Below are 25,822 nucleotides of genomic sequence, written 5' to 3' on the forward strand. Positions count from 1 at the left end.
GGTGCTCTCCTTCCTTCGGGAGGGGGGGTACTCTGTGATTTTCCTGCAGGAGACCCACACGGCTCCGGCCGTCGAGGCTAGCTGGCGGCTGGAGTGGGGAGACGGGGTTTATTTTAGCCACCTCAGCGCCCATTCGGCTGGAGTGGCCACCCTGTTCTCCCCGGGGCTGCGGCCTGAGGTGCTGGGGGTCGCCGAGGTCGTGCCAGGCCGCCTGCTGCACGTCCGGGCCCGTGTGGAGGGGCTGGTTCTGAACTTGGTCAACGTCTATGCCCCGACCACGGGCTCGGAACGCGTGCCTTTCTATCAGCGGGCGGCGGCCTTCCTCGGCACTCTGGATTCTCGCGAGTGCCTGGTCCTGGGCGGGGACTTTAACACCACCCTCGAGGACCGGGACCGCTCCGGGCCTGAGTCTTCCCAGGCAGCCGCGGGCGTCCTCAGGGAGATCGTAGACCATCACTCCCTGGTGGACGTCTGGCGCGACCACCACCCGGACGACGACACCACCTTCACCTATGTCCGGGTGGAGGACGACCGGTCGCGCCACTCCCGGTTGGACCGCTTATCTGTCCCGTTTTCATCTGGCGCGGGCCCATGCCTCCAGCGTTCGGCCGGCCCCGTTCTCAGATCACCACCTGGTGACCGTGACGGCCTCTCTCAGTTCCGAGCGGCCGGGGCCGGCCTATTGGCATTTTAATAATAGTTTGCTGGAGGACGTGGGCTTCGTGGCATCCTTCCGGGAGTTCTGGCTGGCCTGGCGGGGGCAGCGACGCGCCTTTCCCTCGGCGCGGCGGTGGTGGGATGTGGGGAAGGTCCGCGCGCGGCTCTTCTGCCGGAACTACACCCGGGGCGCCAGCCGGCGGCGGGATGCGTTGTTGGGGCAGTTGGAGTGGGAGGTTTTGGAGCTGGAGAGGCGTCTGGCCTCCGGCCCCGAGGATCCACCCCTCCGCGCGGCGTACCGGGAGAAGCGGGAGGAGCTCCGGGCCCTGGAAGACCACCGGGCCCGGGGCGCGTTTGTTCGATCCCGCATCCGTCTCCTTCGGGAGATGGATCGTGGCTCCCGCTTCTTCTACGCTCTGGAGAAACGGAGGGGGGCCAAACAACATGTCACCTGCCTCCTGGCGGAGGATGGCGCCCCCCTCACGGATCCGGAGGAGATGCGTGGCAGGGCCAGGGCCTTCTACGCCGCTCTTTTCTCCCCAGATCCGACCGACGCCGAGGCCTGCAGGGTGCTCTGGACCGAGCTCCCGACGGTCAGCGCGGGCGGCCGAGACCGGCTGGAGCTGCCTCTTTCTCTGGCTGAGTTCTCGGCGGCCCTCCGGCTCATGCCCACTAACAAATCTCCAGGCATGGACGGGCTGACCGTGGAGTTTTACCGCGTGTTCTGGGACGTCCTCGGCCCAGACCTCGTCACCGTCTGGGCCGAGTCCTTGCAGAGCGGGGTCCTCCCTCTCTCGTGCAGGCGAGCAGTGCTCGCCCTGTTGCCGAAGAAGGGGGACCTCCGCGATTTACGAAACTGGCGTCCCATCTCGCTCCTCAGCACGGACTATAAGGTCGTAGCGAAGGCCATCTCGCTGCGGCTGGGGTCCGTGCTGGCGGACGTGGTCCACCCCGACCAGACCTGCGCCGTCCCGGGCCGGAGCATCTTTAACAACCTGTACTTGGTCCGGGACCTATTAGAGCTGGGACATAGGGATGGTCTGTCGTTCGCCCTCCTGTCTCTGGACCAGGAGAAGGCGTTCGACAGGATGGACCACGGGTACCTCCTGGGCACTCTGCGGGCATTCGGCTTCGGGCCCCAGTTTGTGGGCTTTCTCCAGGTGCTGTACGCTGAGGCGGAGTGTCTGGTCAGGCTCAACTGGACCCTGACCGAGCCGGTCAGCTTTGGGCGGGGAGTACGGCAGGGGTGCCCCCTCTCGGGCCAGCTGTACGCTCTGGCGATCGAGCCCTTCCTCTGCCTCCTCCGTCGGAGGTTAGCAGGGTTGGTGCTCCGGGAGCCGGAGCTGCGGCTGGTCCTGTCGGCGTACGCCGACGACGTGCTCCTCGTGGTCCAGGACCCTGAGGATCTGGTGCGGGTGGAGGCCTGCCAGGCCGTTTATTCGACCGCCTCCTCCGCCCGGGTCAACTGGGCCAAGAGCTCTGGCCTGGTGGTCGGGGACGGTTGGCAGGCGGGCTCCCTCCCACCCACGCTTCAAGCCATTCGGTGGAGCGCGGGCCCGCTGCTCTATCTGGGCGTTTATCTTTCCGCCACGCATCCCTCTCCGCCGGAGAACTGGCTAGATTTGGAGGCCAGGGTGCGTGAGCGGTTGCGGAGATGGACGGGACTGCTCCGGTGTCTCTCCCTGCGGGGGAGGGCGCTGGTGCTGAACCAGCTTGTCCTGTCCATGCTCTGGCACCGGCTCAACACCCTGAGCCCGACCCCGGGACTCCTGGCCAGGCTCCAGAGGATAGCCCTGGAGTTCTTCTGGCCTGGACTGCACTGGGTCTCTGCGGGGGTTCTGAGTCTTCCCCTGGAGGAGGGGGGACAGGGCCTGGTCTGCCTTCGTAGCCAGGTCCATGTCTTCCGCCTCCAGGCCCTGCAGAGGCTCCTTTATGGTGAAGGTAGTCCGGCATGGAGCACGTTAGCGCACGCCTTCCTCCGCCGCCTCCGAGGGCTCCGATACGACCGGCAGCTCCTTTTTCTTCATCCGAGAGGTCTTCCGCGAGACCTCTCGGAGCTGCCGGTCTTCTACCAGGACCTTCTCCGGACCTGGAAGCTTTTCTCGGCGACCAGGTCCATTGTGGCCACCGAGGGCGCGGATCTCCTCGCGGAGCCCCTGCTGCACAATCCCGATCTTCGTGTGCAGGTGGCGGAGTCGCCCTCGGTGAGCCGGAGGTTGGTCCTGGCGGAAACCACCAGGGTCGGAGACCTCCTGGACTACACCAGAGGGGACTGGGTGGATCCCCGCGCGCTTGGTCGGCGCATGGGGCTCTCCACCCTCGCGACCCCTCTGCGTGTACTCCAGGAGGTGGGCGCTGCATTGTCACCTCCTGCTCTCAGCTTCCTGTGGCGGGCCCTGCGGGAGGGTGTTCCCCGCCCACCCCTCACCCCGGGCCCTCCGGACCTTTTTCTCGGGCCCCTGTTCCATGAGCCCCCCCGGCTCTCCCGCTCCCATAACCCGAGCCGGCTGCGCGCTTTGCAGCCGGTCCAGTTTCGAACCGCGCCTAGGGACTATCTGTACGCGCTCGTGCTTCACACGTTGCATCACCTCACCCTCGTGTCCCGCCCCGACACCAAGTGGAGGGACTATCTGTTACCTGTGGAGGGTGAGGAGCCCCGGTGGGCCAGCCTTTATTCCACCTTAGTTCCAAGGCCCGCCGGGGACATTGGTTGGCGGCTCCTTCATGGGGCCGTGAGCACGGGCGTGTACTTGGCGCGGTTCACCCCTATTCCTGAGGCCTGCCCATTTTGTGGCATTAGGGAGACCCTGGCGCACGCTTACCTTGAGTGCGCCAGGCTGCAGCCCCTTTTCCGGCTTCTCTAGAACCTCTTGTTGAGGTTCTGGCTACACTTTTCCCCGCACTTGTTTATTTATGCACACCCTGTCCGTGGCCCCACTAAGTCGCGAGACCTCCTCGTCAACCTCTTCCTGGCCCTGGCCAAACTCACCATCTATAATACCAGGGAGAAGATGTTGGACGAGGGGGTGCTTTGCGACTGTGGGGCCTACTTTCACACCTCTTTGGTTTCACGTCTCCGTGCGGAGTTTCACTGGGCAGCGTCCGCTGGCTCCCTTGCCACCTTCGAGGAGCAGTGGGCGCTGTCCGGGGTTCTCTGCTCGGTGTCCCCATCTGGTTCCCTGATTTTGAACCTTTGACCGTCACCTCGCTCCCTGTTTTTTTATTAGTTGTCCCACGTAATCATTTGGTACTGGGTCCAGTGGTCCCTCCCGCTAGGAGGAGGGGCCTTTAGTAGTGGGCGGCTAAGCCCGCCCACTTCCCGGTTTGCCAATACGGCCTCACTACACCCCCCTAAACAGGGATACTGAGCTCTCAGGCCAGGGGCACACCACAGACCTGTACTACGATAGCGGCGTCAGTCAGGGATGTGAAAAATCCACAGCCCAAGTGACGTAGTTATACCGGCCTATCCCCTGTGTAGACAGCGCTGTTGATGGGAGAGCTTCTCCTGGCGACGTAGCTACCGCAGGGAGGTGCATTAACTACGCTGACGGAGACGCTCTCCCATTAGCATAGTCGTGTCTTCACTAAAGTGCTACCTCCGCACAGCTGCACCAGTGCTGCTGTAGCGCTGTGTGGGAAGACGAGCTCTAAGAGTGAAACGCACGACACTCCCTCCCTCCCCCACTGCAGTCCCAGAACTAGACCCATGGCTGTGGCGGAGGAAGCATTAAGGCCTCTGTCATTCTCTCTGCAGAGTGGATCATCTTCCCTTTACTGCTTAGCGTCCCAGCCTGAATGTCCTTTTAATGCACTGTTAATGGGCAAAGAGCTATTGAACTGTGGCCTGGAAATATCCCTTTGTAACTTCTCCACAGTGCTTTTGGGGTGCTTCCCAGAGTCGTACTGCAGGTCATGAATTAGAAAGAATATGGAGGCAGAGAAGTGCTGACTGCAGGACAAACTCCACCTGTTCAAAGCTGCTGCTCTTGCTTGCAAGCATTTTTCAAGGGAATTTTTATTGCTACCTAACAAAACTGCATGTGGCTGTATCTCATTAGGGACCCTTACCTATGCCGAATAGTACTTCAACCCACAGGGCTGCTTACAGATACCAGTCAGCAATCAAAGATAGCAGCACGGGGCCCTCAGCGCAGACAGGGTTAAATCCAGCTTTAACTGTCACCAGGACCAGAAGATATTCACCCAAGAGTTCTGAAGGAACTCAAATGTGAAATTGCAGAACTACTAACTGTAGTCGGTAACCCATCATTTAAACCAGCTTCTGTACCAGACTGGAGGATAGCTAATGTGATGCCAGATTTTAAAAAGGGCTCCAGAGCTGATCGGCAATTACAGGCATGTAAGCTGACTTCGGTACCGGGCAAACTGGTTGAAACTATAATAAAGAACAATATTGTCAGAGTCAACATGGTTTTATTGAAGGGAGAATATTGGAAGAGTCAACATGGTTTTATTGAAGGGAAATCATGCCTCACCAATCTACTAGAATTCTTTGAGGGGGTCAACAAGCATGTGGACCAAGGGGATCCAGTGAATATAGTGTACTTAGATTTTCAGAAAGCCTTTGACAAGATCCCTCACCAAAGGCTCTTATGGAAAGTAAGCTGTCATGGGATAAGAGGGAAGGTGCTCTCATGGATTGGTAACTGGTTAAAAGATAGGAAACAAAGGGTAGGAATGAATGGTCAGCTTTCAGAATGGAGAGAGGTAAATAGTGGTGTCCCCCAGGGGTCTGTTCTGGGACCAGTCCTATTCAACATATTCATAAATGATCTGGAAGAAGGGGTAAACAGTGAGGTGACAACATTTGCAGATAATACAAAATTACTAAAAACAGTTAAGACCCAGGCAGACTGCGAAGAGCTACAAAAGGATCTCTCAAAACTGGGTGACTGGGCAACAAATTGGCAGATGAAATTTAAAATTGATAAATGCAAAGTAATGCACATTGGAAAGCATAATCCCAACTATACATATAAAATGATGGGGTCTGAATTGGCTGTTACGACTCAAGAAAGAGATCTGGGAGTCATTGTGGATAGTTCTCTGAAAACATCCACTCAATGTGCAGCGGCAGTCAAAAAAACGACAGAATGCTGGGAATAATTAAAAAGGGGATAGAAAATAGGACAGAAAATATCATGTTGCCTCTATATAAATCCATCTTGAATACTGCATGCAGATGTGGTCGCCCCATCTCAAAAAAGATATATTGGAATTGGAAAAGGTTCAGAAAAGGGCAACAAAAATTATTAGGAGTATGGAACGGCTTCTGAATGAGGAGAGATTAATAAAACTGGGACTTTTCAGCTTGGAAGAGAGATGACTAAGGGGAGATATGATTGAGGTCTATAAAATCATGACTGGTGTAGAGAAACTAGGTAAGGAAGTGTTGCTTACTACTTCTCATAACACAAGAACTAGGGGTCACCAAATGAAATGAATAGGCAGCAGGTTTAAAACAAACAAAGGGAAGTATTTCTTCGCACAATGCACAGTCAACCTGTGGAACTCCTTGCCAGAGGATGTTGTGAAGGCCAAGACCATAACAGGGTTCAAAAAAGAACTAGATAAATTCATGGAGGATAGGTCCATCAATGGCTATTAGCCAGGATGGGCAGGGATGGTGTCCCTAGCCTCTGTTTGCCAGAAGCTGGGATTGGGTGACAGGGGATGGATCACTTGATGATTCCCTGTTCTGTTCATTCCCTCTGGGACACCTGGCACTGGCCACTGTCGGCAGACAGGATACTGGGCTAGATGGACCTTTGGTCTGACCCAGTAGGGCCATTCTTACGTTCTTATGTTAACTGTGGTGAGGACAGGGTTTGTGTCTTGGACCCCAATCCTCAAATCTTACACACGTGCTAAACTCTGCACACAGTGAATCATCCAACTGAAGTCAGTGGCACTACGTGTGTGTGTAAAAGTGCACACGTGTGTTCGTTTTTGCTGAATCCAGTCTCTAGTTACTAATCCTTTGTTAACAGAAATATGAATTGATGAACAGCACAGAGATAAATAAAAAGCAAATCATGCTTTACGAACGTGAGGAGATCAATTGTTTTTGGCCAAGGACAGTTTATAACAGAGTATCTAATAGCTATATGTGTAGGATGGATGGGGCCTTTATTGTGTACCTCCATAATTTGTCTAAGGGCTTTATCCTTTTATCCTGCCACCCTTCACCATTGTATCTGGGCGCCTTCCGTGTAAAATCAACAGTAGACAAGTCCCTAGTGCACCCATGGAGTTCATAAAACACATGAACAGACAGGGGTATGCACACGTGTGCACACATGCACATCCATGCTCTCTCTCACACACACTCTAGCAACTGTATGTAATGTGTCTTTAACATGGGAGGGCTATTTCCTTCATTGCACATTTCATCACACAACTCTCAAGATAACCTTCAACTTTCCAGTATTTCATAGAATCATAGAATATCAGGGTTGGAAGGGACCTCAGGAGGTCATCTAGTCCAACCCCCTGCTCAAAGCAGGACCAATTCCCAACTAAATCATCCCAGCCAGGGCTTTGTCAAGCCGGGCCTTAAAAACCTCCAAGGAAGGAGATTCCACCACCTCCCTAAGTAACCCATTCCAGTGCTTCACCACCCTCCTAGTGAAAAGTTTTTCCTAATATCCAACCTAATATCCGTGGTTCTTCTTCCTCCGGGGCTTTTTAAGGGGCTCTGTCAATTTGGTTTAGACCCAAAATTTGCTTATGTTGTAGACAAATGGGTTGGAAAAATCTAACTAATGGAAATGGTTCTTTATTAAAAATCTCTTACGTAATCAGGGTTCCGATGGGAAACCCAGGCCCAGCAGCATGGTGGTAGAACACGAGAACAAGAAAGTGGAGCTAACTAGAAATTTAAATTAAACTGACCTGTCTTGGTTCATATAAGTGAAGTGCAAAAAGCTGGTGAAGTGCATGTTAAATCCAAGTAGATGAAGCACAAAAAATAAATGAGCCCCATTAATGATGACAAGTATATTAGACATCTAAAGTTCTCTCCCTTTTAATCATCTGAATTGTTATTAGTTACACACCTGTGGGTTTTTCAGAATGATTTTCATCTTGATAGTGTCCCTTTTTCCTCTTGTGCTATGGTAGCTTAATGGTATCTCTCACTGCCAGCTAGACATCTTGTCACTCTCAAAGATGAATTAAAGGTTGTTGCGAGTGCTAGCATGACCTTGAGTCCCCCTACCTATTTTTGGGCTCTTACAATAACATTTCCCTGTTTTTTAGATCACTTTTCTCTCCTGTGCAGCTGTGTGAGACCCCACAATAATGGGGGATTGACTCACCGCAGTCCAGCACACACAGGCAGGTTTCACTTCCAGCATGGGAGTAGACCCAAGGCTAGTAGTGAAGCTGTCTAGGCACAAAGTACTGTATTGTCAAATGCTCCTGTAAACCCACTGAAAAGAGAGAGCTGCGTGTTCCCTACTCGTTCATTTGTGGTGGTCTTAGCTGTTACTTCTGACAGTAGCTAAAGCATTTTCAGGGAAAAGTGGGCTTTCTTTTTATTGGTGGTGTCCCTCTGCCAGAGTGGGTCATCTGGATTTGGAAATAATCCCGTTGTCTGGTTAGGACTAAGATTCCAGCACATTCTTGTAAAGAAAAGAAAGCTAGCTCGCCCATTGCAGCCTCGGGGGAGGTGTAGGGATGTATTGGCCATTCCTTGGTGGTGACTGATGCTGGATGCAGTGTTGATGTAGCCATGCTGGGCCTGGATAGACAAGGTGGGTGAGGTAATATCCTTTATCGGACCTGCTTCTCTTGATATTACCTCAGCCACCTTGTCTCTGATGCTGGTGAAAGTGTCAAACTGACAGTCCTGGAGGCTTCTGTTAACCCGCACAGTAGCCATGCTACCTTCCCTCACTGTGGGCCACACTCCTCACCTCGGAGATTCAGTTGCCATGGCTTGTTCTGTCCTTGGCCTCTTGGCAAGACTGCCAGCAAAGGGGCAACTGTGGTGTTGATTTTAATGTGGACACCTCTCCACTGGGAACTGGAAGAGACCAGGCAACTTATTTCACATCAGCCTCCAGCCTGTCATTACACGAGAACCACCAACTTGGGCTTGCTTTGAACATACTGGATCGGAAAGTCTCAATATCCCATGATGGATCCCCTGAGCCATCCAGTGTCCCTTTTCCTCTCGTTCATATGTTGCTAACTCTGATAAATTGGACTGTTAGCCAGACCTAGAATTATTTGCCATAATTCATCATTTACCCTGCATGGGGCTAATGCAGCAAGAAGCTAATTATACCAGTAAGAGGGCTTCCAGTAGCATTTGCATGCAATCTTAGCAGCTTACGTTCCAGTGTGTATCCTGTTCCAACCCTCGTGAGATAGGGCAGGGAGACCGCAAAGACAGGAAGACCTTGATTAGTGGTTGAATCGCTCAGACCCATTTGAGCTGTTCACGTGCGCAAGGGAACTGCCACGGAGAACTGTGCATACCTCAAGGTCTGTGGTACATTCCACTCGCCAGCGCATCTCTTGGGGGTCAAACGGGGTCATCTTGCTAAGAGACCAGCCCTGACACACAAAACGAACAGCATGGCAGGCCCCCAACACGGCCCCTTTCAGCCCAAGGCTCTGGCTATCCAGGAGAGCTTACAGTGATGTGGCTGCGCCGCTGAAAGCTCTCTAGTGTAGCTGTTCTCAGCCAACGGGAGAGAGTTCTCTCGTCGGCTGAATTACTCCATTCCCCTCGAGTGGAATGTTCCCGCCAACATAGCTCTGTCCACACCGGCGCTTAAATCAGCATAAGTTACGTCACTCAGGGGAGTAGCTAATTCACACCCCTACGACACAATTTATGTCGAATTTGGCTGCAGTGTAGCCATAGCCCAAGAGTTGTGCAGACCGCTCCATGTAGGAGACTAAGTAGCTGCTTGCCTGTCAGCATAACCTGTCCTCCCTCTACCCCAGGGGAAGAACTGTTACGCTTTCACACCATATTGTGCCTAATTAACAGCCAGGGGACTGTCGTTCTGGCTGGATTCTGCTTCAGCAAAGATGGAGGAAGAGGGCTGTCCTTCCTTATTAGTCAGCGAGAAATCCGGTGCCTGTCTCTTCCATTGACTCTTCTTTTCCTTTTACACTGTTTGGGCATCTCATCCTCATCCCCAAGGATATTCGTCCCCATCACAAAACCTGTGCACTGTTTGGAACAGAACAGGCCTGGCCTATGGCAGCAGGGGGCTGTGACTGAGGTGCATTGACAGAAGCGGGGGGACAAGACCAAGAATGTTGTGGGGCTGCAGTTCAGACTCAGTCCTTGCATTGGCAGAGCAGCGGGGCTGCAGAACTGGCGTGACAATGACGATCCAGAACAGCCCCTCCTGCAGGACATGGCATCAGTTGTGAGAGCAAAGGGGGTTTGGAACCCTAGGAATTTACGGAGTAATTAAAAGCTATGGGATGGGATCCTGGTTTAGATAATCAAGGTTACACTATTTCTAGCACGTCACATTTTTAAAATGCTGTGCAAATACTGCCTAGAGGTGCCAGGGGAAATGTCCTGGGGAGCGGGGAGGCGACTGGTCAGAGTTGAGGGGCAGTGGCAGAGCGGGGGCAGGGGGGGCATCCCATAACTGAAATGACAAGGGAGCTGCAAGTGAAACCTGAGCTGCGTCAGCAGAGCTGAATACGTGTGAAACTTGCCGTGCAGTTGGCACTACCTAGTGGTAAAACTCCCTGACTTCCCCCAGCCCAAGGAGGCCTGACATCCCTTCGCGCTCGGTGTATCTGTGTTTGGATGCTCAGCACGATGAGCCATGACTACAGATCCCGAGCCAGTTCCTCACACCATGGCTGTGGGGCTGTACTGTGCTCCTAGCTGGGCCACATTTCTGGACAAATAGATTATCTGCCAAAAAATGTAGCTTTGGGTGACATGAATTCACTGAATCGTTTTGGCTACAGAGCAAGTGGGATGGTGATGCCCCATTATAACTTAGAATCATAGAAATGTCGGGCTGGAAGGGACCTTGAGAAGTCAGCAAGCACAGTCCCCTCCCTGAGGCCAGACCAGGTCAACCTAGACCATCCCTGACAGGAGTTTGTCCTACCTGTCCTCAAAAACCTCCAAATATACTCTTGTGTTGGAGCAGGGACCCACGCGTCAAGGCTCCTGCATTCAATCTCCTGGACGGGGAAGGATGATCTAGTGGTCAGAGCAGGGGTCTGGCAAGCTGGGCTCTCAGGTTAAATCCTTAGCTCTTGGCGGGAGCGTGGTTAGAGCAGGGGACTGGGAGTCAGGATATCTGGATTCAGATCCCAGCCCTTGAAGGGAGTGTGATCTAGGGGTCACACATGGGGGAAAACAGAATCCCTGAGATCGATTCCCTTAGGGTTACCATATTTCAGCAAGCAAAAAAGAGGATGGGAGGAGCCCCGCCCTAGCCCCGCCCCTGCCCCTCCCACTTCCCGCCCCCCCAGAACCCCCAACCCTCCCCCCGTTCCTTGTCCCCTGACTGCCCCCTCCTGGGACCCCTGCCCCTAACTGCTCCCCAGGACTCCACCCCCTATCTAAGCCTCCCTGCCTCTTGTCCCCTGACTGCCCCACCCTTATCCACACCCCCACCCCCAGACAGACCCCTGGGACTCCCACGCCCCATCCAACCACTCCCCACCCCCTGACAGCCCCCCCCCCAGAACTCCCGACCCATCTAAACCCCTCTGCTCCCTGTCCCCTGACTGCTCTGATCCCTCTCCCCACTCCTGCCCCCTAACAGCTCCCCCCCAGAACTCCCAGCCCCCTACCCCCCCGCTCCTTGTCCCCTGACTGCCCCCTCCTGGGACCCCTGCTCCTAACTGCCCTCCAGAACCCCACCCCCTACCTAAGACTCCCTGTGCATTGTCCCCTAACTGCCCCCTCCTAAGACCCCCCCCCAACTGCCCCCCAGGACCCTACCCCCTACCTGTACCCTGACTGCCCAAAACTTTCTCCACTCCCCCCAAAAAGCCCCCCCATGAACTCCCGACCCCCCCCCGTTTCTTGACTGCCCCCTCCAGAACCTCCCTGCCCCTTCTCCTGCCCCCTGGCCCCCTTACCCTGCTGCTCAGAACAGGGTGTTGGGCTCTGTGCGAGCCGGACACGTGGCTGCGCTCCCCAGCACAACAAAACCCGGTCCCTGGCCCTGCACAACAAAACCCGGTCCCTGGCCCTGCACAGTGCTGCCGGAGCCAGGCTGCAGGGGAGAGCTGCCGGCCGGCTCAGAATGCAGGGCAGATCCGGCTCCTCTCCAGCTGCTCCGGAGTCCAGCCCGGGACTTCCCTGCAGCCCTCCCAGCCGCTCGCTCTGCTCTGCGGGGGGGGGAAATCCCGGACATTTTGAGTGTTTTACAAATTCCCCCCGGACGCTATTTTTAGCACAAAAAGGAGGACATGTCCGGGTAAATCCGGACGAATGGTAACCCTAGATTCCCTGCTGTACACTGCCTTGCTCTGTGACACTGGGGAGGTGATTTTGCTTCAGCTCCCCTCCCCCCCCCCGTAGAAATGGGAACAATAAACCATTCCCAGGGATGTCAAATGCTTTGAGCCACTTGGGCCGAAGGCCCTAGGGGAGCCGATATACTCACACTCATGCCCCATGTTCCTCGCTGGCAGGAGGCCAGGCCACTTACCTGTTACACTGCATCACAAATCCATGTTGTGATGACAACACTGCCCTGGGGGGAGAGCCCCACAGCCACGGAGCGTCACAGGGAGAGGCTCCTTTAGGCTGGGATCCCACACCCTCCCTTGGACAAATGAAGCCCATTCCAGAGCTTAAGGAATGAGGCTGAGGGAACTGGGCTTGTTTAGTCTGCAGAAGAGAAGATTGAAGGGGGATTTGATAGCTGCTTTCAACTACCTGAGGGGGGTTCCAAAGAGGATGGAGCTCGGCTGTTCAGTGGTGGCAGATGACAGAACAAGGAGCAATGGTCTCAAGTTGCAGTGGGGGAGGTCTAGGTTGGATATTAGGAAATACAGCCCAGAATGATATTAATGGTTTTTGCAACTGCATCACATCGTTGACTCATATTCAATTTGTGATCCACTCTAACCCCCCAGATACTTTTCGGCAGTACTGCCACCTAGCCAGTTATTCCCCACTTCATTGCCGCCCATTTGATTTTTCCTTGCTAAGTGAAGCACTTTGCACTTGTCTTTATTGAATTTCCTCTTGTTGATTTCAGACCAATTCTCCAATTTGTCAAGGTCAATTGAATTCAAATCCTGTTCTCCAAAGTGCTGGCAATCCCTCCTAGTCTGCTGTCATCTCCAAATGTTATAAGCATACTCTCCACTCCATTATCCAAGTCAAACAACAATATTGAATAGTATCAGACCCAGGCCTGACCCCTGTGCAACCCCGCTCGATACGCCATGCCCCTTTGACAGGGAACCACTAGATAACCACTCTTTGAGTAGGGTCTTTTTCAACCATATGTGCCCCCACCTGATAGTAATGCATCTAGCTCAAAGCTCGCTTTAGCTGTGTGGTCAGGGCACTCCTCTGGGATATGGGAAACCCAAGTCTGGATCCCCATTCAGGAGCAGGATTTGAACCTTCTCCTCTGCCAGGGGCGTGCCCTCCCCACCAGGCTATTAGCTGTTCTGGGGTGGGGTGCCCTCAGGGTCTCCTGCTGAACCTCTTCCATTTTGTATCAATAAAGAAATATTCACCAGTGCAGAGACTTGATCTCGATGCTCCCACCTCCCGGTGAGGGGGCTAACCCCCAAGCTGCAGAGTCATTGTCTCCCCATTTTATCCTCTGGCCCAATGACTGTTCAAGTATTTTATTCTCAGTGGGACAGGAGAGACAGAGAGAGGCCCATCCACAGGCTAATGGTTCAGGCAGTCCCTAGGGATGGGGGACACCTGGGTTCAAATCCCTGTCCTGCAGGCACTACAGCCAGGATTGTCTCAAGTGAGCCTGCCAGCCAGTGGGCTAAAAGGGGAGCCCCACCTTTGGCCATTTCATGAATGTAGCCCTTGGAAAATACGGTATTTCCGGTTGAACAACAGGCTTTGTTTGATCCCAAACAGACTGTTTTGATTTGCAGAAATTTTTCAAATTCAGTTTGATCCAAACCACGTTTTATTTGAATGTTTTGGAGCTGCCAGCAAACGGAGAAGTCCCCCAGCTCTGTCCCCAGCCCCGCTTGCACGGGAGGGCAAGGCCGGGGGGCTGCAGATCTGAAGGGGAAAGGCTGGAGTGCTGCTCTTGGTGAAGGGATCCCCGAGATGTGGGCGGAGCAAAGAGTTCCAGAACGAAGAGCCCTTGATCCTGGCTCCTGAGCTGCTGGGGGCAGTGCTGTGTGCTCGCAGCTGGGGCCTGGCCCCGAGGGAGCTTGACCTGTGTGTTCCTTGCTTCCCCCAGGCTTGCCGCGACTTCCTGGAGTTAGCCGAGAGCCACAGTCGGAAATGGCAGCGGGCGCTACAGTATGAGCGGGAGCAGAGGATCCGCCTGGAGGAGACCATTGAGCAGTTAGCCAAACAGCACAACAGCTTGGAACGGGCCTGCCGGGGAGCCCCCGGCCTGTCCTCGAGCGCCACCGCAGTCAGCAGCACTTCCAAGGGTGAGCGGCCTCCTTCCCCAGGGGCCCAGAGGGCTGGGATGCCAACAGCCTGGGTCCCGCCAGCCCAAGAGCTCTGCGGCTGTGAGGTCACAATGGCAGCGGCGAGCAGCCGCCAGAGCCCAGCAGTGCGGGGTGGGGGGAGGGCGATGGGGCGGGAGGGATGGGGGGCTGCCCTCTCTCTCATTCCCAGTCAGCCGCTGGTGGGACACCAGCAGAGACGGGAAGGATGGACAGGGCAGCCCATCATGCCCATGGATTTTTTCTCAGGCAAAAGCCTGTTGAGGGGTAAGAGGACAGGCATGTCCTGTGAAGAGGTGGTACTACAGCTGCCTCCCTAGGAGCCAGACGAATCCCAACGTGACGTTTGCATCCCCACATCCCAGTGATGCAAGGTTGGGTTTGTCCCCAGAACATTGGGCCCCACGGGTTTGAGCATGAGAGCACTGGAGCCCTTTGCCCACGGCCAGTGGCTGGTGTCTCATCTGGGTTTCATTTGCTGGTTGCAATTGTTGCTGGAGAATAAAACCGAATTGCAGTTGATGCTGGTGCCAAATCATCGTCCCCAGACACCCTTCTGGCTGCACCAGCAGGTTTGGTTTATTGTAACCCACAAACGGAGCCTTAGCTGGCCAGCAGCAGCTTGTTCCTTGGCTGTGTCTAATGCTGGGCCGGGGCAGTTCCCTTGTACCACGTAGGGGTCGGGGAATGGATCGACTCAGATAAACACATAACATTCAGCCCCACCCATCCCCAGAGCCCTCCAGCCTAAAGGAGCCTCTCCCTGTGACACTCCGTGGCTGAGGGGCTCTCCCCACAGGGCAGCGTTGTCATCACAACATGGATTTGTGATGCAGTGTAACAGGTAAGTGGCCTGGCCTCCTGCCAGCGAGGAACATGGGGCATGAGTGTGAGTATATCGGCTCCCCTAGGGCCTTCGGCCCAAGTGGCTCAAAGCATTTGACATCCCTGGGAATGGTTTATTGTTCCCATTTCTACGGGGGGGGGGGAGGGGAGCTGAAGCAAAATCACCTCCCCAGTGTCACAGAGCAAGGCAGTGTACAGCAGGGAATCGATCTCAGGGATTCTGTTTTCCCCCATGTGTGACCCCTAGATCACACTCCCTTCAAGGGCTGGGATCTGAATCCAGATATCCTGACTCCCAGTCCCCTGCTCTAACCACGCTCCCCAGAGCTAGGGATTTAACCTGAGAGCCCAGCTTGCCAGACCCCTGCTCTGACCTCTAGATCATCCTTCCCCGTCCAGGAGATTGAATGCAGGAGCCTTGACGCGTGGGTCCCTGCTCCAACACAAGATACATTTCTTCTGGAGTCAGGAATAGAGCCCAAGAATGGTTCTGTCCCATCCTGGGCCAGTCTGAGACATTACCCTCCTTCTCCAAGTCTTCCTGATGTCTGGCTGCTAACTGGAGATCCCCACCTGCCAAAGGACCTAGGAGAAAAGCTCCTAGGAGCAGAGGCCTCGAGTGCTGCACAAACGAAGCTGCATTTGCAGAGCTGGGCTATTTCTCAGGTGGGAAGAGAAGTAGTACCCTGGGCTTTGCGGAAGTCCCGTGCTGTGTACAGCCCCATCGGGTGCTGAAGGGAGACACACCAATCTATTTCCCAGAGTGATGCTGCGGCCAAAAGGGCTAATGCAATCCTTGGGTGCATACACAGGGATTTCGAGCTGGAACAGAGAGGTCATAGCACTTCCGTATTTGGCCCTGGTATCATTGCTGCTGGAATAGACTGCGTTCAGGTCTGGGGCGCATACTTCAAGAAGACTATTGCTAAATTGGAGAGGGTTCAGAGAAGAGTTGTGAGAATGAGTAAAGGATTAGAAGACCTGCCTTAGAGTGATAGACTCAAGGAGCTCCAGCTGTTTTAGCTTAAAAGAGAGAAGGTTAAGGGGTGATTTCATTACAGTCTATAAATACCTGCCTGGGGAACAAATATTGGATAACGGGCTCTTCAGCCCTGCAGAGAAAGGTCTAACAAGAGCCAGTGTCTGGAAGCTGAAGCTAGAAAAATTCAGACTGGAAAGACGAAGTATGTTTTTAAGAGTCAGGGTGATTAACCATTGGAACCATTTCCCCATGGGTGTGGTGATTCTCTATCACTGGCAATTTTAAAATCAGGATTGGATATTTTTCTAAAAGCTCTGCCCTAAGAACTCTTATGGGGCAGGTCTCTGGCAGGTGCGATAGAGGAGGTCAGTGGCAGGGCCGCCCAGAGGATTCAGGGGGCCTGGGGCAAAGCAATTTCGGGGGCCCCTTCCATAAAAAAAAGTTGCAATACTCTAGTAACATGTATTTGGAAATGTAAAAAATAACCAGTGAAATAGATTCAAAAATTAAATTTTAATAATTTGAAAATACACAAAATACATTATTTAAAAACATTAAATGCTTTAATGGTATGTATACATTTGCAATTACATAATGGGCTGTTGCTGGGTGATGGTGATGGTTGGTGCCAATGGGCTGGCGCTGCCTGGGGGTGGCGCTGCTGTTGCCCAGGGCTGGGTAGGGAGCTGGGCTCTGGGTCGGGGGGTGCCCAGCTCACAGGGGCTGGGCTCAGAGCTGGGGGTCAGGGCTGTGGGGGGATGGGGTCGGGGGGTGCCCAGCTCAGAGGGGCTGAGCTCGGAGCTAGGGGTCAGGGCTGTGGGGGGGATGGGGTCAGGCGGTGCCCGGCTCAGAGGGGCTGGGCTCGGAGCTTAATCCAACACACACCCCTGCAGGTGGGTTGGCTGTGCAGGCAGGCAGCTTAATCCAACCATTGATGGCATTTGTAAGGCACTCATCACCGTGGTAGCAAAGCGTTTTGTACCCTGATTGGGCAAGAGCAAAATCTGCCCAGCAGTGTTTCCTCTCGTTTCTCCCACCCATGTGTGGAATTAATTTTGTTATGTGCACCAATATGGAGCTGATGTGTGACACACAACCTTCATATTGGTGCATCTAACACAATTCATGTGGTGGGGGTGGGGTTGAGGGGTTCGGAGTGTGGGAGGGGGCTCAGGGCTAGGGCAGAGGGTTGGGGTGCAGCAGGGGTGAGGGCTGTGGGGTGGGGCCAGGGATGAGGGGTTCAGGAGGGGGCTCAGGGCTGGGGCAGAGGGTTGGGGTGCAGGGTAGGGGTGAGGACTCCAGCTGGGGGTGTGGGCTCTGGGGTGGGGCTGAGGATGAGGGGTTTGAGGTGCAGTGGGGCTCCCTGGGGCTATGGTGGGGAGAGAAGACTCCCCCCAGCTCTCTCTCCCCGCAGCAGCACTTGGGCTGAGGGGGAGAGGTGCCTCTCCCTGGCAGTGCAGGTGTGGGCAGGGCTGCGGGAGGGTTGCCTGTCCCCCAGCCACGGCAGGTCTGGGGCTAGGCCGGGGGAGAGGTGCCTGTCCTATGGCCGCAGCAGGTTCGGGGCCAGGCTGGGGCCGGGTCGGGCTGGGGGAGGGGTGCCGCAGCAAGTCCGGGGCTTGAGGAGAGGCATCTCTCCCTGCCGGAGCCCTGAGTGGCGCTTAATAGGCAGCTGCGTGGCCGCGCAACTTAGAGGGAACTTAGCTGCCCAGATCCACCAGCCCCCTTCAGCCAGCATGAGAGGGAACGGGAGAGACAGACAGACAGACAGCACAGTGGGGCAGAGGGACGAGCGCCTGGTCTGCAGGCCCCTGCAGAGCGAAGGTGTGTGGGGATCCACTGGGGCTCTGGTCTGGGAGCACACGTTAAGGTTCTGCGAGAGCAGTCGGGGGAAGAAGCGGTACTGACCAGGTTGTTCTCTTTGTGCCCGCAGGGAGTGTGCAGCCTGCCAAAGGGGAAGCCAGTGATGAAGATGAGGAGACAGAATATTTTGATGCCATGGAGGATGCACCAGCTTTTATCACAGTAACCGCAGACCCCAAACATCACAGGTATGAAGCATCCACAGTGCAGAGCAGGCCCAAAGCCACTGCACGAATAGGACGAGTGGGGAGGAGGCACTTAGTCTGGCTTCTCACTAATAGTGTAGAGGCAGCACCCCCTTGGTTTGCATTAATTACACACCCGTCGGCTGTGCAGGCTGGCAGCAAGAGAGGCATGTTTCAAACATCAGTGCTGGCGAATGGCCTAGCGAGTGGAGCCCTCTACCCCTGGCAGGGCAGAGTGCCCTCAGACAGAGCCACCCGGGCGCCTCCTCCCTGGACTGGAGGGACAGCCTCTGGCTGGCTCTCACCTCTCCACTGGGGCTGGTCAGGGCCATTGGCAATGATGTTTTTGCGGTGTGGACTCTGCCCACTAGAAACTGGACTGAGACCCGCCAACCCGCTGCGCATGGGGCAAAGAGCCGTGATCGGGAGGGAACAGCGTGGGCTGGATTTGAAATAGCGACAGAGGTGAATGGCTCCCTATCCCAGTACTGGACCCAACGGCCTGGTCTGTCCCCGCCGAGGCCTGATTAGGAATGGGGGATTTACCAGGTGTGAGGACAAGTTCTAACTCAGTAACACAGGCCCAGAGCCTCCGTCATTTAGGCTCCCAACTTCCAAGGAGTTCAGTGGAGCTTAGGAGTCTAACTACCTGTGAAGATCTGGGCTGGAGTCTACGGTCAGGGGAGCTTTCAGAAGTCCGAGATCCCAGGCCAGAGAAGGCTCTGGGGGAAACAGCTGCTCAGCTCAGCAGCAGCACGTGCCAGGCTGGGCCTCTGTCACTGGACCCAGTGCATGGCAAGTGTAACACGCTGCTGGTCTCACTGGGCAGCACTGCACACCCACTGCCCTGGTGGCAACGAGTGCATGAGACGGAGGGGAACAGGGAATCGCTGAGGACAAGCAAGGCCTGTATTGGGACCGGTTCCCATGCAGGGGCACGAGCAGGAGATGCATTGTGCCCTCTCCCTCCTTCTCAAGAGCCACAGGGCCCGGGCACAGCCTGTCCCCCCCCTTTGACAGCCGTGCTCCTCTGCTCCGGCATCCTGGGCGTGTCCCCAGCGCACCTGGCACGGAATGACTAGCAGCCAAGTACTTAGCTATGTCTGAAGCAGGTGGCCCAGGCAGGTATATGTAAGGGCTTCCCATCCCTTACTGCGAACCAGCAATAAACTCTTCTCATTCACTAGAGAATGGGGGTGGGGGCACAGAAGGAGTGAGGCGCTGGCAGGTCCCCTGCAGCTAGTGCCTGCGTGACACACTGGCCTACAGGTTTCCCGGCTCTGCCTCGCCAGAGCAGCACCTTAGTCTAGTCCTGAGATGGAACGACTGAAAAGAGTTTATTGCACCGCACCACAAAGCAGGCGGTTCCCCACCCAGCCGCCCTCCACCTGCTGTGCAGGGGAGGGGGAAGCCGCCAGCCCACCCCTCGGGCACTACAGTCCCAGCATGCTGCTCACAGACTCCCTGGGGTCTGGTTTGCAAACAGGGAGGAGGCCCTATTTATCCAGGAGCCCAGACTCCTCCCACTTTCCCAGCCTGCTCTGCGGGGACTGCAGTGCCCAGCTTGCCTTGGGAGGCCTGTGTTTCCTGTAGGGAAGACTGGGAGGAAACGGCTTCTCCTGTATTCTAATGCTTTGGCCCAGGTGAGTTCTTCCAGGGAACCCTCCCTGTTCTGGACCTCCCAGCCTTGCAGAGCAGGCCCCCAAGCCAGGGAATTAGGGTGCTGCTGGACCCCAGCATAACAGGGGGGTGACCTCGCCTCGCCCATTACAGGGGGGCGGCCTGCAAGCAGAGTGTATGCCCCAATGTATGCCCCTAGCACCACTTCCTTCCCAGGGCAGTGGGTGTCCTGGTGGGCAGGGGGACCCCACTGTAGCTAGGCACAGCACCACTGCCGTCTGGTAAGAAATCCACCTGCCTGGGGGCTCTTCCAGAGTCACCTGGCGCTGTCAGTGGCTCCCTGCTTCCCTGCCAGGGAAGGTTGGGCTGGGCAGCCTCTCCCAATGGCCTGGCCCCCAGAGGTGGGAGGATGGGGAGTTTCTGAAGGGCCAGAGGACACTTGTGGGGGCAGGGATTGCTCAGACCCTCTGAAATCCAGGCCTCTTGATTAGGTGCCTAACTACAGACTTGGGGGCCTGCTTTGGCCCTCCCCGTGGCTTGGCGGGTGCGTGGTGCTCGCTGCGAATCAGAAGCAGAGCCGCTGCTGGCCCGGTGGATTCTGACAACCCTGCTCAATTCTCTGCTCTGCTACAGACGCCCCTTGGGAACTTGGGAAAGTCACTTAGCCTCTCTGGACCTCAGTTCCTATCCATCTGTGGGGATAAGCCCAGCCCTGCCAGGAGGGCTGTGAGGCTAAATCCATTAGAGACTGTGAGGGGCTCTGAGCCTTTGGTGGTGGGGCCGCAGACATACCTACGATGGAGCCAGGAGCAAGAATTTAGGTTGCCTGGCCACCCCAGAGCTGAGCTTTAACCACTAGACCACACTTCCTACCTAATCAAACCATGGCGATGGGGGCCCCAGAGCTTGAGGAGGGTCCCAGTGATGTCTCTTGGTGAGAGACCTGCCAGTACCAGGAAATGTCTCCCACATAGCTCTGCTTACATGAAAGAGACGGACTGTTGCAAAGCTGGGTCCAAGGATGATTTGCAAACCAGTTTGGCTTTGGTTTCGGAGGGCCTGGTGACGAGACTAGGCGCAGGAGATCGTAGATCTGGGAATTGGGATCTTTAAGGGCTTGGAAGTGAGTTTTAGAAAGATCCTTTCCATCAGTGGCTGTTTGCAGCCTGGTGTGCACTCACTGGCTTCGTAGCAAGAAAGAAAAGAAATAAGAACCTCCGGCATGTTTGCATACTAAGCTCCACCCACCGCAGCCCCTTTGCAATGTCCTGTGGGTTAAATCAGGCCCTGGCATGGCGAGAGCAGCCATTCCCTTCTGTTCTGTGCCAGCTTGTGTACCCACTGCCTCTGTCTTCCCTGCAGGCGTTCTGGCAGTAACCTGAGTGGGGCCAACGAGGGGCACCCTGAGGACTGGAACCTGGAGGACAATGTGAGTGCCTCGGGCAGATGGAGCTGGTAGAAAGTAATGACCGGGGGGGGGAGGGGGGCATGGGGCATGGGAGGAGGGCAACTTGGGGAAAATTCCCGTCCGATTCCCACACAGGGCAGTAGAATGGGCCATAACGGGGGAGATGGGAACTGAAGTCTCAGTTACAATATTCCAAGTGTGTCCGTTCAGCAGGGAGCAAGTGGGAGCAGAGGGGAGAATAAGATGGATCAGCTCCCCCCAGCACTCACCCCACTTCACTCAGAATCAGCCGTAGTTTTGGTGACACCCCTCAGCCCCAAAGAGTCTTCTCCCTTCCCCCCTACCCCCACCACCGGCTTTGCACCGGGGCCGGATTGGTGGCGCCAGAGAGCTGAGTACGGCTACCTGACTATTTCAGCCTACGTGTGGTCCTGTCTTTACCTCTGGTGTCGCCCGAGCCTTTCTTGTGAGGAAATGCCCGGGCGACCCGGAAGGCCAGCCCAGAGCACGCACACGCTAAGCAGCACCTGTACTGCTGTCAAGCAGATCTCTGCCCAGCCCGACAGGCCTTTCCTGAGAACAAGCTCAGACAAACAAGGGGGACATTCTGGGTCTGAGCTGCACATGGCCTGCATGGGGAGAGGCCAGATCCCAGGAGTGATACCCCAAGAGCTGACTGTCGCCAGCAGCCAGGTTTCCATGGTTGGTTAGGATTGCCAAATTTCTGATTGCAGAAAACCGAACACCCTTGCCCCACCCCTGCCCCCGAGGTCTCACTCCTGCCCCGCCCCTTCTCTGAGGCTCCACCCCTGCTCACTCCATCCCCACCCTCACTCAGTTGCTCATTTTCACTGGGCTGGGGCAGGGGGTTGGGGTGTGTAGGGGGTGAGGGCTCTGGCTGGGAGTGCAGGCTCTGGCGTGGGGCCAGCAATGAGGGGTTCAGGGTACGGGAGGGGACTCCGGGATGGGGCAGGGAGTTGCGGTGGGGGGTGCAGGCTATGGGAGGGAGTTTGGGTGCAAGAGGGGGCTCAGGGCTGGGGCAGGCCGTTGGTGTGCGGGTGGAGATGCAGGACCCGGGAGGGAGTTGGGATGCAGAAGGGGTCTCAGGGTGGGGGAAGAGGTTCGGGGTACTGTGCAGGCTCTAGTTGGCGCTTACCTGAGGCGGCTCCCGGAAGCGTCGACATGTCCTCTGGCTTCTAGGCACGGTGGCGGCCAGTGAGGCTCTGTGCGTTGACCTAGCCAGCGCTCGGGCGGGGGCAGCGCGCGGAGCCTCCCTGGCTGCCCCTGCACCTAGGGCCGCAGTGACACGTCACCACTTCCAGGAGCCGCGCAGAGCCAGGGCGGGCAGGGAGCCTGCCTTAGCCCCGCTGCGCCGCCGACCGGACTTTTAATGGCCCGGTCAGCACCAGAGCCGCCAGGGTCCCTTTTCGACCGGGCGTTCCAGTTGAAAATCGGATGCCTGGCAACCCTACGGTTGGCTGATCTGGCTCTTTGACCCTAAGATAGCTGCTTTGCTGCTTCCCCAGGTCTTTGAGAGCGCAAATCAAACTGGCTACAATGAATCAACGTGCAAAGACGTCCTGCCGAAGAAGAGGAGACGAACACGCATTCCAGACAAACCCAACTACAGCCTTAACCTCTGGAGCATAATGAAAAACTGCATTGGCAAAGAACTGTCCAAGATCCCTATGCCTGTACGTGAGTGTTTCCCCGCTCTCGCCTGCGCCGCGCCTGTCAGATTTTGGTTAGACATATGTGAAAGGGCCTGATCCTGGGAGGTGACTAGCTGGGGGTACTTGGTACCTGCCAGGATCAGGCCCCAAATGAGGGAATTGGAGGTGCATTCTGGGTCAGGCTGGGTGCACAGGAAGTGCATTCTGGGTAGGGCTGGGTTCACCACTGAGCAGCTAAGGTGTCGTGAAAGGGGGAGAGCTGTTTTCTCTGTTCCTGTTAGAGAAGGAGGTAACGGGAGCTGCGGAGACCTGGGCATTGGGGAGCGGCTGAAGGCAACAGAGCTGCAGCTGCACACGAGCCTTGAGCAGAGTCTGGCTTTTGCATTATTAGACATTTTAAACAGAAAAGAAATGGAATTATTCCTTGTGTGTTTCCAGTGCTCAGATCACAGTTGCCCCGCAGCAAGCCCGTCTCAGGGCAGCTGCCACTGCTCGGGACCCTTCAGCGGAGCGCATTTGCATTGCTAATTGTTTTTGATTGTGACTGTTAAATAAGAGAGGATTCAAGCAAGGCAGCTGTGCAGTGCAGTCTGATCCCATCAGCCCCGCACCCTGCCTGCCTCGATTGCAGGAGTTAGGAGCAGCAGAGGGATTAGTCCTGTTGGTGGGTTTTCTGGTTTGAATGGATTGGCGCATGTGGGTGATGAGGGACAGGGAAGGAGACTGCCCTGCCTGTAAACTGGGTTCCCCTGCACCAGCGTGGACTCATGGGTTCGCTCCTCACCTTCTGAAGGATAAAGCAGAGGGGCTACAGTGAAAGCAGAGCTTGCGTAGCATCGGGGGAGGGAGGCAGTCACTGACACCAAATGCTCTATGGAAGAACCTTCTTCTGTGATAATGGAAAGTATCCAGTGACCTGGCTTGATCTCCTCCCACCTCTACGTGGAGCGCTGTTCTCTTCCCAGCCGGGAGGCTCTGGCCACAGGCAGTGTGCACTGGCTTCTGGCATGGATTCTGGCGTTTTCGGCATTCATGATTGTGCCTGCATCCCCCTGTTTGGTTCCCATGTCCCCTGTACTGTGGGGCGGGTCTGAAGTTACTTACTCCTGTCGGCTGAAGACTGGGGTGTCTCCTGTTCTTTACGGCAAAGAGGATTTGTTTACAACCATCTGCTTTCGGGTCCCCTTCTCAAAGCACTTTTCTCCGTAGAAAAGGAAAGCAGAGTCCTATCTTGACAGTAAAGTTTCTGGTTCCTAGTCTGAACCGGGAAACCTCTTTGTGGAGTCAGCGGCTGCATTGCTGGTGAATTGTCCCGGCTGGGGGAGAAGAATTGCTTAGGTCTGGGCAGGTGACGCTGGGATTCATGCTTTAGAGAACTCTCTGAACCACTGAGCAAAGCTCCTAGGGGGCGTGGCCTGCTGAGGGACATTCCCTAGCTGGCTAGATGCGGTTCTGCTTTGCTAGCACCGGAGAATGTGGTTTTTTTTATCCCTGGGTCAGAGGGCAGCTTCGCCTTCCTGTAGAATAGCAGGTTGTCTAGTTGTGCAAGTGGCTCCTGTGGGAGCAATTCACAGGAGGGGCCTCCATCTTTGGGTTCACACCCCTGCAGCATGTGCTTCCTGTGGACTGCTAGTTGGTGAGAACTGCTGCATGAGCGGGTGCCCTGGAAAGGGTCAATTTAAGGGGCTATTGCACAATATTAGTAAGAAGTGAACTTTGAACTTGCATCGGATAATCATTTGCTGTGAATCGTTTGCTCAGCCCTGGCCTGGAGTCTGTGGAAGGAGAACTGGGCAGCAGGTTTAAAACAAATGAAAGGAAGTTCACAGTGCACAGTCAACTTGTGGAACTCCTTGCCTGAGGAGGTTGTGAAGGCTAGGACTATAACAGGGTTTAAAAGAGAACTGGATAAATTCATGGAGGTTAAGACCATTAATGGCTATTAGCCAGGATGGGTAAGGAATGGTGTCCCTAGCCTCTGTTTGTCAGATGGACGGCAGGAGAGAGATCACTTGATCATTACCTGTTAGGTTCACTCCCTCTGGGGCGCCTGGCATTGACCACTGTTGGTAGACAGGATACTGGGCTGGACTGACCTTTGGTCTGACCCAGTATGGTCACTCTTATGTTCTTATTTAATGGGAACAGGGCCTGGGGCTGCCTGCTCACAGTGTATCCAATAGGCCTATCTGCACGTCAGTCAGGAGAAGAGGGTGGAAGTTTCTACATGCGCTGTAGCCTACGGATGTTCAGGGAAAGGTGATTTAAGCCCAGCATGGAATAATTCCCTTCCTCCTGGTTCTGGGGCCAATCATGACAACTTGATTTGTGTAGCTCCAGCCCCAAGAGTCACACAGACAATTGAACTGTAATTGACAACACACACAGACCACAGTCACAATTAAGGTACGTCTACAGTACGAAATTAATTCGAAGTTATTTTATTCGAATTTCCAGAATCGAGTTCATACATTTGATGTTATGTGTTCCCACTAAAGCGCGTGAATTCAGCAGAGTGCGTCCACAGTACCGAGGCTAGCATCAAATGTCAGAGCAGTGCACTGTGGTAGCTATCCCACAGTTCCCGCAGTGTCTGCCACCCATTGGAATTGTGGGTTAAGCTCCCAGTGCATGATGGGGCAAAAACATTTTCGCGGGGTTTTCTGGGTGTGTACCATCACTCACTCCTCCCTCCGTGAAAGCTACGGCAGACACCATGCTGCCAGCAGACAGTGCAGCATGGTGCACTGCCCGTCTCCTGGTATGTTGAATCCACTTTGAATGTCCTCGGCCATCGTGAACAGAGCCGCACAGCTTCCGCCGCTTTCTCCAGATTGTCTGTGCTGGGCTCCCGTGGAAGCTACAGAAGGCAACAATTCCCCACCGTTTCTCGGCCATCATGAACAGAGCCACACAGCTTCCGCCGCAAACTCTGCTCACGTTT

At 55.2% G+C, this 25,822-nt stretch overlaps 1 protein-coding gene across 1 annotated transcript in view; it reads left to right on the forward strand.

The window, feature by feature from the left end:
• The window catches only part of OSBP2 (oxysterol binding protein 2), a 367,014-nt gene that overhangs the window by 297,455 nt on the left and 43,737 nt on the right, over window positions 1-25,822 (forward strand). Inside the window, exons 4-7 of the mRNA XM_054006309.1 lie at window positions 14,088-14,286; window positions 18,063-18,180; window positions 21,160-21,226; window positions 22,732-22,899. Of these exons, the coding sequence (XP_053862284.1) occupies window positions 14,088-14,286; window positions 18,063-18,180; window positions 21,160-21,226; window positions 22,732-22,899 (552 nt within the window). The remainder of the gene's footprint in view (window positions 1-14,087; window positions 14,287-18,062; window positions 18,181-21,159; window positions 21,227-22,731; window positions 22,900-25,822) is intronic.

Source organism: Malaclemys terrapin, chromosome 16, assembly GCF_027887155.1.
Source record: "Malaclemys terrapin pileata isolate rMalTer1 chromosome 16, rMalTer1.hap1, whole genome shotgun sequence".
Classification (NCBI taxonomy): Eukaryota; Metazoa; Chordata; order Testudines; family Emydidae; genus Malaclemys; species Malaclemys terrapin.